At 39.1% G+C, this 12,893-nt stretch overlaps 1 protein-coding gene and 1 non-coding gene across 2 annotated transcripts; one reads left to right on the top strand and one right to left on the bottom strand.

Annotated features, from left to right (window-relative positions):
• Nucleotides 1-341: 341 nt before the first annotated feature.
• Nucleotides 342-1,094, top strand: LOC141640880 (uncharacterized). Its single transcript, XM_074449558.1, has one exon. It carries the CDS (start codon nt 342-344, stop codon nt 1,092-1,094), a length of 753 nt encoding a protein of 250 aa, XP_074305659.1.
• An 11,334-nt stretch (nt 1,095-12,428) lies between these two features.
• Nucleotides 12,429-12,534, bottom strand: LOC141645141 (small nucleolar RNA R71). The gene has a single exon (XR_012544728.1). It is a non-coding gene; the product is annotated as a small nucleolar RNA R71 (small nucleolar RNA).
• Nucleotides 12,535-12,893: the final 359 nt, after the last annotated feature.

The raw sequence follows: 12,893 nt of genomic DNA, 5'->3' as shown, positions 1-12,893 counted from the left end.
TTATTACATTTCGAAATTTGGTTGAATTCAACGGAAGTATAAGGGTCCGTAGGCTCATGTGTTCCGGGCTAAAGATGAACTTGATGTAATTTCATCGACAGAGAGTTCTAAGTGTAGAATCGCTTAAATGAGTTAACCCACCAAATTGTATTAGTAAGTTTGTAGAGGGTCCGTTGGCCCACAGTCGCGTTAGTATGGATTTGGATCTTGGAATCATTTATATAATTGGGTGGAGGTCTTTATATAAATGCTAAACTTGTCTAAAATGTTTACAAGTCTTAAAAACGATAAATGTTGACATTTCCTTTATCTCCTTTTTGTAGTCAATTTGATTTATCGCAATGACAAGCCCTAGCTCATCCGCACCACCTCTCACTACCGTTTCATGGCTTCGGTCCTTTATGGATCGATGCAAACTCGAAAAGAATGGTTCAAATTTCGCCGATTGGGATGGGCAACTTCGCTTAGCCACGGAAGGTGATGACAAACTTCGTTTCCTTACCAAACCTTCTCCCCCTACACCTAATGCTAGGTCATCAAATGTCATAAGGGAGGCCTATGAGGCCTACCAAAAGGAATCTGCCGCGATCAAGAATGTATTGATCTTCTCCATGGAAGCCGATCTTCAAAGGAGTGCCATAAAGATGAGCACCGCCAATGAGATCTATACTAAGCTTATGACCATGTTTTCACAAGCACCTAGAATATTGGAATATGAAGCGGCTTCTCAATTCTTTGAGCTCAATATCAAAGGACAAAAAGTGAGCACTCGTGTGCTCAAAATGATTGAGCATGTTGAGACTCTCAAGTTACAAGGGGTAGAGATCCCCGAACAACAAGTTATTGACCGAGTACTCCATTCCTTGAGCCGTATGAAAGGCTATGTTCAGTTTAGAGTAAACTATAACATGCAAAACACAAGGATCGATCTTCATGAGTTGCACAAAATGTTTGTGCAAGCCGAGAGAGATATGGGTCTCAATGTGAGTACTAGCAAGGATGTGCTCAACATCAACACTAAGAGTAAGGGAAAGTTTAAAAAATGTGCCAATAAAGGCAAGAAGCCAACACAAGGGCAAAGGGAAAACTATTGAGAATAGCTCACCCAAACCCAAGAAGAGAGCCAGTTCCGAGGATAAATGCCATTATTGTAATGGTACGGGCCATTGGAAGCGCAATTGCCCCAAATAATTGGGAGACATCAAAGCTGGACGTGTGACTCCAGTAGGGAATAATTCTTCCAAAGTTTATGTTATTGATATTATTTGTATTCCACCTTAACTTTGTATTGTGATACTAGTTGTGGTTCTCACCTTCCTTATTGAATTTAGGGCATGAGATGAATGGAAAAGCTAAGCAAGCTTGAAGAGGATCTCCAACTTGGAAGCTAGAGTAGCCGCCACATAATAAGAGACCTATGGACTTGGCTTGGCATTTTATTTTGAATATGTCTTCATAATAGTCTTATGTTTAGACATTGTCTAAGAACTTTATTTTGTTTCCATGTTAGACGTGGAAATTTCTTTATTTGCTTTCCGAACAAGAATTGAATTTTGTTTTAAATGGCTTGGCTTTCAACCCAAGTCATTTCGGTTTATGGCATTTCAAGCTCTAAGACGTTCTTTCATTATTATAATATCTAAAACATAAAGCAAACCGACTCAAAAACTATTAATCACATTGAAATATAATGATTTTTTTCAATATGGTGCATACCTAAGTTGTGAATTTGATTCTCACTTAAGGATTATGACTCTAAGTCACTACATTTATAAGATCAATCTATTATGAGTCGAATCGAGTTATCGAGCTCACATTTGGAAAGCCCATACTAAGACCACTTTCAAGACTCCACACGAATTATGGAAGGGAAAAGTCCCTAATTTGTCAATGACATGGATTCCACTCCTATTTGCTTAGCTTATTTATATAAAGAGCAGTCTATTGATAAGCTAACACTCAAGTCTAAACAAACTTGTCTTATAGGTCACTTAAAGATTACATGTGCATTTTATTACTCCACGATTAATAAATACAAAGTTTTGTAGCTCATAAGGATATCTTTTTAGAAGATAAACGTGTTTCTAAAAGATAGAGTGGGAGTAAATCGCTACAAAATCACATGTTATAAGGTGACACGAGGAAATGTTCTCAAAGTCATCCACATCTTATAGTTAATATGTTACTTTTAGAAAGTAATGGTGGAACTATGACCTATGAAGTGGTCATTACTTGTAATCCCAATCGACATTGTTGCAAAGAAGCCTAAGTATTACAATCCAATTTTGATTCTATACTCTAGAGTAGATTTACTTTAAGATGATAGTCACTTCAAAGTAAATAAAGCCTTAAGGTACAAGAAATGCATGGATAAACATGATGATGTTATCCAAGCCAAAACATGTTAGTAGTTGCCGCATTTAATTTTGATGAAGCATGGCAATTGACATTAAATCATTTTTTTCAAATGGGTATTTAGAAAAGGATGTGTATTTGACACAAACCTAGAATATAGATCTAAGAATCCTAACATGGCATGCAAGCTTACTTAAGAGATCCATGTGTGGTCTTAAGCAAGCAGCAAAGGATTGTAATAAAGATATTTTCCCATTCATGTGATAATTAGAGGATGGTTTTGCTCGAATTATCGAAGAACCGTGATTAGAAATGAAGTTGAGTGGGATATTATCACACTCATGTGATAATGTGAGAATGGTTTCATTCGAATTGTCGAAGAACCATGATTATACATGATGTTTAGTGGGAGCATAAATCGTCTTCTATGTCTAGAATGCTCATTAAGAATGATATACCAATACTCTCTTCCGTGAAGGAGTAATACGGAAACTAGGAAGAGGTGCAATGCATCTTTAATATCCAAGTGTATGGTGATAATTTCAAGAGGATATTGGCATGAAGTCAAGAGTCTTATATTGATAAATTCTTCTTTTAAACATTGACAATTTGAGAAGGTGTTCATATCGATGAATGTGGGATTACCTTGAAGCTGTCACAGTTACCCACTGAACCTGAAAATTGTTGAATGCTTAAATTCGATTCCTAATGTTTCTGTCATTGGATCGACTCTATATGTCATTATTTGAACCCCCCCCCATATGACCTGTGCGCCTTGAGCATGACAAGTCAATAACATTTCAATCCAAGTGAAGGTCATTGGATAGCCGCTCAGTACGTCCTTGAGTTCTCAAGAAGGACTAATATTATTTCTTATGTTTGGATGAGACAATGAGTTATGTTAAAGGTTACACAACTCGAGTTTTCCAAGCTTATAGAGATGATTGAAATCTCGGGCTGATCTTGTGCGAATAGCTAGAATAACTTTGAAAAGTCAGCCATTGCGAATTCTACAACGGAGTATGAATACATTGTGATAATGATAAGGTGGTTTTCAAAACGACTATAAGTAGATCCCTCCACCAAGGATCTTATCACAAGTTATAAGATAATAGTAGGAGCATCTTTCAAGCAAAAGAGCCCAAGCCTAGATTCAAGTCTAGACATGTACTTAGAAAATTCATGTAATTAAGAGATTACATTGAAGGAAGGAAATTGCAATTTATGAAGTTGGGATGAGTGGATTATATTGTATATCCTCTAACCAAGCTTTTATTGCAGGTTTGACCAAACCGCCATGAAGTAACATGGATTTTATATTCTTAAGATTATGAGATATGAAGCAATAATATTGCATTAATTGTTCATATGTGATAATCGCATTTATCGTTTGAGTTTTATTCTAAAACTCTTTTATTACTTTGTTATATCCAAATAAGTTGTTGAGACAAGTTTGAACCCTATTAAAAAAATCTGGATTAACATAGTATTGGCCCCTAGTTACTTATATGAGGTGACGTCTCCAAGTGACTAGAGTGTGATTCGATTGATGGCAAGTTAAATTGCCATAGAGTCATAAAGGATGACTAGTCGATCACATAGGCAGACTGGATGGGACACTTTGTCCGGCAGTGATCGCTTATAAAGTTCTTGTAATATTTATATAGCCTGGTCGTGGTGAGAGCTACTATAGTATTCTTTTTGAGTCTATTATTTGACTAGAGACTGTTTGCCCAAGGTGGCTCAGTTTCTGATTGACTTTGATTCTTGCTCTACGACTACCATAAATGGAGGAAAATGCGCATCTTTTGGGTCATGATGAGCTGTGGCTATTAGAAGGGAATAGTGCGATAGGAATTGTCCACCTCCTTGTCAGGGTTAACTAAATCTTAGGGCCACTCGAGGAGTAGTGAACTGAAAATGCGTGGCCACGCTCGGAAGGTATCTACAGTAGATAATTACGGTCAAAATATTTACTCTCCAGATCGAGGAAACCACTCTAGATATGATCAAATGCAAGTACGACCTGCAAGACACCTTGCATTGAATGGGAGTTGTAATAGGACAAGAGAATTAGTGAGGCACACATGTATCGGACAAGTGGGAGATTGTTGGAGTAAGTGTCCTTAACAATAGTGCGGTCACATTATTAAAACTCATAATAAGAATACATAAGGGATGATAGTCAATTGATCAATATTTATCAATAACGATTGACTGACTAGAGTTTGACGTTACTGTCATTTGACGGTGGTGATCAGTTGATCCCTTAAGGTCACACCTATAGAACGATTCTCTTAATTGAAAAAAGTTAATTAATTGTATATCGATATAGATTAATTAAATCCTTAAATTGAACAAATTTTATCAGTGAGTGAGAATTTTATATCTTACTGTAATATGATTAAATAAGATTCAATTTAGTAATTAAAATATTATATTACTAAAATTGATTAATATTTATGAAACAATTGAGATAAGAATAATTAGTTAATCATAATTACAAAATGTTGTAGATTATATTAACTAGACTTAATGTGACCCATTTTATATACATGTAATTATGAATTACTAGTTAATTTGTTAAATATATTTTATTTGATATGAAATGATATTTAAATTGTTAATTATGCATTAAAATGTCTAATGACATGTCACATGCCACATGACCTACAATATTACATTTGACAAATTACAAAGATAAAATGGAAGTCCATTTTAAGTGTGAGGGACCGGTTTTATGGGTAGGGTTTTAGCGTTTTGTGTAATTGATTATTTTAATGTCTAAACATAATCATTACACCTAATTACACCTAAACCTAGTCTATTGTTTTTGGTAAGACAAAAAGCAAAAGCAAATTCCCTTCCCCATGCCCATGTGAGCCATCCCCCTCTCCCATAAATAAGAGAATAAGTTCTCTTATTAACTTACTCAATACTTTTGCTTAAAAATCTCTCTTTCTCTATTCCATAAAATAGTTTTATGTGCTAAATTTTTTCCATAGTCTAATATTATCACCTCTTACTAGTGTAGTAGTATATATTAATATTAGATCCTTTTTAAGGTTCCTAATAATATTATCTAGTTAATAATATTATTAGTCTTAAGGGTTTTGTCTCGGGTGCAATCAAGAGGAGCAACTTGTATACTTGAGGGTGGAAGATCATCCTTATTTTTTTAGCTCAAGAACAAGGCTAGGAAGGAGTCCTACCTTGTTCCCTGAAAACCGTCCACCATTATGTAAGGATATATCCATTTTCTCCTTATTTCAATTTATTTACTTATTGCATGCACTAGATCTTATGAGTCTAAATTAACAAGTAATTTAGAGATTAATTATAAGAGTCTAATTAAAGGTTAAAGAACATAACAAGCTATACCATGGAGTGAGTTTAAGAGAGCTATGCGCCGGGAGTTTGTACCTGAACATGTTCGTAGTAATCCGAGGGAGGAGTTTGATGCTTTCAAGATGACTCCAGATGTGACTGTGGCTGATTACTATCACAAGTTTAATGAGAAATCAAGGTATGCAGAGGATATGGGGTTGAATCAGGAGAACTTGGCACTAAGGTTTGAGAAGGGCTTGACTTACCAGACAATGGAGAAGTTACCAGTTGGGGTCCTTACAGATGTTAAGGAAGTTTATGAGGGAGCAGGGAGAGCTGAGAGATTGGTCAAAATGGCCAAATAGAACAAGGAGAGGGGCCCTAAGAAGAGAAAGGCTGAGAGTAAGGGTGGTGATCAGTCCAGTTACAAGAGGGGTAACCATAACCAGGAGAGGGCTTACTCATCGAGATCGGGTTTTAGTAGTGGAGCTTCGTATGGGCGTGGTCGTGCTGGTAGTGGTAGTAGCTTGAAGATCTCTTGCTACAACTGTGGCGGTATGGTCCACAAGAGGCATGAGTGTACTAGTGCCGTGGGGAGAGGTTTTGAGAGGCCATTGCAGGGGAGCTTTTTGAAGTGTCCGTCTCAGAGTTATGCTAGCAACAGGCCGACTGGGTCATGGAATAACCAAGGAGGTTAGAGTAACAACAACGGTGGATCTAACCGCAATGACGGTAACTCTTATTAGAAACCAACAGCTAACAACAATCAGGGGTTGGCTACAAAGCCATTAACTTCAGCTAGTACAGTCCAGGGAGGTGGATAAAAGACCAGTGGCAAGTTATTCATGATGGACAAGAAAGCTGCTGAGGATGATGCTCACGTGATCACGGGTACCTTTCTTGTTAATAATGTTTCTACCTTTGTTTTGTTTGATTCGAGGGCGTCCCACTCTTTTGTATCATCGAGTCATGCAAATCTTTTAGGTTTAAGAGAGTTTGAGTCTGTAAAAGATGAGATTTTTGTACCATCAAGTGAGTCTCTGTCTTGTGGAAGGTTGTATAAGGGTCTATCTATAATAGTAGGGCAGGTTGACCTTCCAGTGGATTTGTTAGAATTCCCTATGGATGGTTTTGAGATGATAGTTGGAATGGAATGGCTAGGAAAGTACAAGGCTAGAATAGATTGTCACCAAAAGAGAGTCTCTTTGAGAGGTCCTAAGGGAGTTAGTGTATCTTATCGTGGGTTTATTGTCCAACCCAAAGTCAAAGTGATTGCAGCAGTGACATTGAAGTCTTATCTAAGGAAAGGGTGTCCTTTGATTCTATGCCACGTGAGAGACCAATAGTACGGTGGGTCTGACAGCTGATCAGATACTAGTGGTGGGAGAGTTCCTTGATGTTTTTCAGGAGGAGATACCAGGTTTGCCACCAAACAGGGATATAGATTTCAATGTGGAGTTGAAACCAGGGACAGGACCAATCTCTAAGGCCCCGTACCGCATGAGTCCTAAAGAGTTAAAAGAGCTGAAGAAGCAGTTGGATGATTTGATAGATAAGGGATACATTAGACCTAGTGTATTACCGTTGAGAGCACCAGTTCTGTTTGTGAAAAAGAAACATGGGAGCTTGAGGTTGTGCATCGACTACAGGGAGCTGAACAAGGTTACAATGAAGAACAAGTATCCTTTGCCAAGGAAACATGATCTGTGTAACCAGTTGAGTGGGGCAGAAGTCTTTTCAAAGATTGATTTGAGATCAGGTTACCATCAAGTGAGGATTCAAGATGAGGACATACCAAAGACAACTTTTCGATCGAGGTATGGTCACTACGAGTATGTGGTGATGCCGTTTGGGTTGTCTAATGCAACGGCGGTCTTTATGGATTTGATGAACCGGGTCTAAAGTCAGTTTTGGATAAGTTTGTGGTGGTGTTCATAGATGATATCTTAGTCTATTCTAAGACTAAGGAGGAGCATGAGGAGCACTTGAGGTTGGTATTACAAACTTTGCGTGATAATCAACTGTATGCAAAGTTGTCTAAGTGTGAGTGCTGGCTCGAGGAAGCTGCTTTTCTGGGGCATGTGATTTCTAAAGATGGTGTATCTGTTGATCCTACAAAGATAGAGGCTATGTCTAAGTGGGAATCACCAAAGAATGTTGCAGAGATCAGGAGTTTCTTGGGTTTGGCAGGGTACTATCGTCGGTTCGATAAAAACTTTTCAAAGATCGCTAGACCTATGACATCGTTGATCAGGAAAGAGATCAGGTTTCGATGGGACGAAAGTTGTGAGACGGCGTTCCAGACATTAAAGAAGCGTTTGACCACAACTCTGGTCTTAGCTTTACCCGAAGGGTGTGAGAACTTTGAGGTATATTCATATGCTTCAAATAATGGGTTGGGTTGTGTGTTGATGCAGAATGGCAAAGTCATTGCCTATGCTTCTAGGCAATTGAAGCCTTATGAGTAGAACTTTCTAACACATGATCTAGAGTTTGGTGCAGTTGTGTTTGCTCTTATGTTTTGGAGGCACTATCTTTATGGGGCGTCCTTTAAAGTTTTTTCGGATGAGAAGAGTCTCAAGTACATCTTTAATCAAAAGGAGATGAACATGAGACAGAGGAGGTGGATGGAGCTTATAGGGGACTACGACATGGATATCATATACCATGAAGGGAAAGCAAATGTTGTGGCTGATGCGTTGAGCAGGAAGAGTGTGCATTCTCTATGCATAGCTATGTCTTTGTTAAGGTTGAGAGATGAGGTGGGAAATATGGGAATACATGTGATACAAAAAGGAGATGCTAGAGGAGACATGACAGTGGAGCAGATCTTTATGAAGATATTCACAAGAAGCAGGCTCTTGATTCTAAGATTTAGGAGTGGAGGGCTGGAGTAGAGAAAGGGACAGTGTCTCGGTTCTCTATTCATTCAGATGCGAGTGTTCGGTTTGATCGGAGATGGTGTGTGCCTAGCGATGAGGAGTTGAAAAAGGTGATCATGACAAAGGCTCATTGCGCACCGTATTCAGTACATCCAGGCGGTGACAAGTTGCATAGAGATTTGAAGAAGACTTTTCGGTGGCCTGGGATGAAAAGGGAAACAGTTGAATTCGTGGCTCGATGTTTGACATGTCAGAGGGTTAAGGGAGAGCAGCGACGACTACAACGTAAGATTTAGTCTCTTGAGGTACCTGAGTGGAAATGGGAATCTATCTCCATGGACTTTATAGTGGGTTTACCGAGGAGCCAGCAGGGTAATAACATAATATGGGTAATAGTTGATCGTCTGACTAAGTCCGCTCACTTTATTCCAATGAAAGATACATGGAGTAAGGTTCAGTTGTCTAATGGGTACAGGAAACATGTGGTGAGGTTATATGGAGTCCCTAAGGACATTGTGTCAGATCGAGATGCGAGGTTTATTTCTCGGTTTTGGCAAGAGTTACAGAAGATGATGGAAACTACCTTGAAGATGAGTACTGCTTTTCATCCTGCAACAGATGGATAGACAGAGAGAACTATCAAGAATTTAGAGGATATGTTACGAGCTTGTGTGATGGAGTTTGGTGATAGCTGGGAAGATAGGTTGGATTTGATCGAGTTTTCTTACAACAACAGCTACCATACAAGTATTGGGATTACACCGTTTGAGGCTTTTATGGGAGGAAGTGTAGGAGTCCAATTTGCTGGGATGATAGAGCTGAGGAAGTGGTTTTGGGACCACAAATGGTGCACGAGATGATAGAACAGGTTAAAGTGATTAAACAAAAGATGAAAGCGGTCCAGGATCGACAAAAGAGCTATGCAGACTTACATCACCGTGACATAGAGTTTCAGGTTGGGGATAAGGTTCTTCTGAAAGTATCTCCTATGCGTTGGGTTATGAGGTTTGGTAAGAAAGGGAAGCTGAGCCAAAAGTTCATAGGACCGTATGAGATTTTGGATCGTATGGGAGAGGTTTCTTATCGGTTAGCGTTACCACCAGCTTTGGATCGGGTGCATAATGTGTTCCACGTGTCTTAGTTACGGAAGTATGTGAGTGATCCTTTCCATGTGTTAGAGGTAAAGAACATCGAGTTGGATGAAACCTTGTCTTATCTTGAGGTGCCAAAATAGATTCTTGATCGAAAGGTTCGGAAACCTAGGTACGGGGAAACGGTGTTGCTTAAGGTTCTATGGTCTTATCATTAGTTTGAGGAAGCTACTTGGGAGGCGGAAGAGGCTATGAGGGAACGATATCCGTCTCTTTTTGATCAGGTATGTGTGGTTACGGGGACGTAACCATGTTTCTTTTGGGGGGATAGGAAATGATCGCATAAGGTTTTGCTATGGCTTTATGTTAGTTTTGTAAAGTTAGTAGTTGTCTTGGGTCGGTTTGAGTTGTGGTTGGGGTTTTGTTTTGAGTTTTAGTTGCGTTGTTGTGTCATGGTTGACTTAGTATGTTTGTTTTGATATGGGTTTGAACTTCGGGGATGAAGTTTATTTTTAAGGAGGGAAGACTGTAATTCTACGGTTTCTGTACTGTTGGGTACTCTACCGAGTAAGGCTTATGATACGTGCATTTTATATAGACTTTTTAGTCTTATTTTGCACGTATTTCTATGCATTTTTATACCGTTTTGTATTGCAATATGCCCCGAATTGGCTACTTTGGTTTGTTTTGTCTGTTTTGCAGAAATGAACCTGAAAGTGGTGAAACCGTACTCTTTTCGTCCTGTTTTGCATGCATTTTGAGGAGACGAGAATGTTAGAGCGAGGCTTATGCATTGGGATGCGTGAAGGATGGTCAACGGAGCAGCCAACGACGAGTTTGAAGTTGACTTGGAGGAAGAACACTCGATTGAGGAGCATTTTGGTTTGATCGAGTGGTTTTATGTGCTGAAGAGGTCGGTCGAGTACTTTACTTCACTCGATCGAAATGTTGTTTTAGAGGTTTCCTCGATCGAGTAACTTTTCTACTCGATTGAGAGGATTTGTTGCTGAAGTCCTCGATCGAGTGGTTTTATACCGCTCGATCGAGAGGTTTTGATGTCACGCGGAATTAATTAACCCGTTTGGGATTATTTTCGAGAAGACCTTTGTTTTTCTATTTAAGCATTCAATAATTAGGTTTTTAAGTACGCTGTTAATTACTCTACTACGTTTTACTCATCTTAGAACGCCACTCTTACTCTCTTAATCTCTCCCTTAAACTTTCTACTGTAACTTTCCTCTCGGATCTCTTTTGCTTGGATCTTGGTTGTTCTTTACGCCGGAATTCTTGTGATTGTAATCTCTCTTCTCTTTATTAATCTTAATCCCGTTTTTATTACTTTAATCCCTTGTTTCTCTTATCATTAATTTCTGCCCTAATTTCATTTATGCAATTTTATTATTATTTCATCACGTTTCCAATTAGTTCTTTCATCGTTATTAATATTGACAACGTTAGTAATATGAGTAGCTAAATCTATTCATGTTGGGATTAGGGAATCCATGGTAGGATTGTGACGATTAGAGAATAGGCTAGATGATTTATTTGTGAGAATCTGTACCCATGGCAATATAATTATAATACCGACTTAGTTGAGTGCACGCTTCTAAGTTACCTCTTAATCGGGTTAAATTTACTCCGAGATCAGAAGATTGGACTGAATAGACCTGCTATGAACAGTAGACTACCCTGACGAGGACGGAAGTTAAGTTCGTGGAAATCTAGGATAGAAAGTGAACCGGAAGGACCTTTCCTGTATCCATCTCACTGTTAATTATCAAGGCTATTTGCAGTTGAGTCGCTAGACTATCATGGTGAACCGAAATCCTGATATGTTCTCTCTCTATTGATCATCTTTACTACATTTTTTGTCCTTTATTGCTCTTTTCTTATTTCTCTTTCCTTGAAACCTTCATTAGTTTAGTAAACTAAATTTAACCCCCCCCCCCCATTCTGTGACCAAATTGACGGACCTTAATAGATATCTTGCCTCCCTGTGGAAATCGACCCGACTTCCCTAGCTATATTAGTTAGTGCCAGTTGGTTATTTTTGGTAGGTACACGACTACCCTGTCAAATTTTAGCGCCGTTGCCGGGGAGGCAATAGTCCTATCTGTTTTTGTTTTCATTTATTTTTATCCGTCTCAAGGAATTTTTATTCCTTGAGACAGTTCTCATTTATCTCTTTCAGTGTTGTGTATGCCCAGGTCAAACAGGTCGGAGTTAGTTTTAGCTGATTCTGAGCCAGAAAGACTATTTCGGCATAGATTCCGTCTGCAAAGAGAACTTCGAAAGGAAGACTTGAGTACTTTCGAGCCCGAGCTACAACACTTTTTATTCGCAGAAGACCTGTCTTTAGAAGAAGATAATCTCATTTCTGCCAAAGAACCAGTAAAGATGCTGAGCATTGCAAGTCACTCGGAGCCTAAAGCATCCTCTATTCCTAACGGTTTCAATCTCCAGACTAAGGACGGTAACACTTTTGATATCCGTCCCTCTTACATAAATCTGGTGGAGAGAAATTTGTACAGGGGTGTGGCGGGTGAAGATCCAAGGAAGCACATGGAGGTCTTTGCTGATTACTGCTCTACTATTCCCGCTACAAAGGGAGTAACTCAAGACAAGATAAAGGAAGTCCTCTTTCCTTTTTCTCTGAATGACTCAGCCCGAGAGTGGCTGACTGATCTTGACCGAACAGCTACTGGGACCACCAATTGGGGGACTCTCGCACTTGCCTTCTACAAAAGATACTTCCCTCCACAACGCACTAATCATCTGACGGGTAAGATTACTAGTTTCAAGCAGGCACCTGATGAGACTTTCTATGAAGCTTGGCGTCGGTTCAAGAAGTTGGTGAGGTCTCTTCCTCACCATGGTTTTGATTAATGGTTTTTGTGCAACCAGTTCTATAATGGGTTGTATGATGACCATATAGCTATTCTTGACGCCTCATCCAACGGAAGATTTTAGAAAAATATTGATGATGATAAGGGATGTGGCATTATTGAGGAGATGGCGACCCATTGTGCTGAATATGGGAACCCACGGGACGATATTCGAACAGTCCATTCAGTTGATAAGGCAGTTGTTGCTTAGCTGGAAACCATGAATGCCCGGTTTGATAGATTGGAGCTGCAATCTGCTGGGGAGCCACAGACACATCATTTGTTGACTAGACAGGAAACTGTTATTTGTAAGAGGTGTGGAAGTGATGACGGTCATACTGCTATTGACTGTC

The sequence above is a fragment of the Silene latifolia genome, chromosome 2 (genome assembly GCF_048544455.1).
Source record: "Silene latifolia isolate original U9 population chromosome 2, ASM4854445v1, whole genome shotgun sequence".
Classification (NCBI taxonomy): Eukaryota; Viridiplantae; Streptophyta; class Magnoliopsida; order Caryophyllales; family Caryophyllaceae; genus Silene; species Silene latifolia.
Note: the sequence above shows the minus strand (reverse complement) of the source record. Positions and strands in the feature narration are given on the sequence as shown.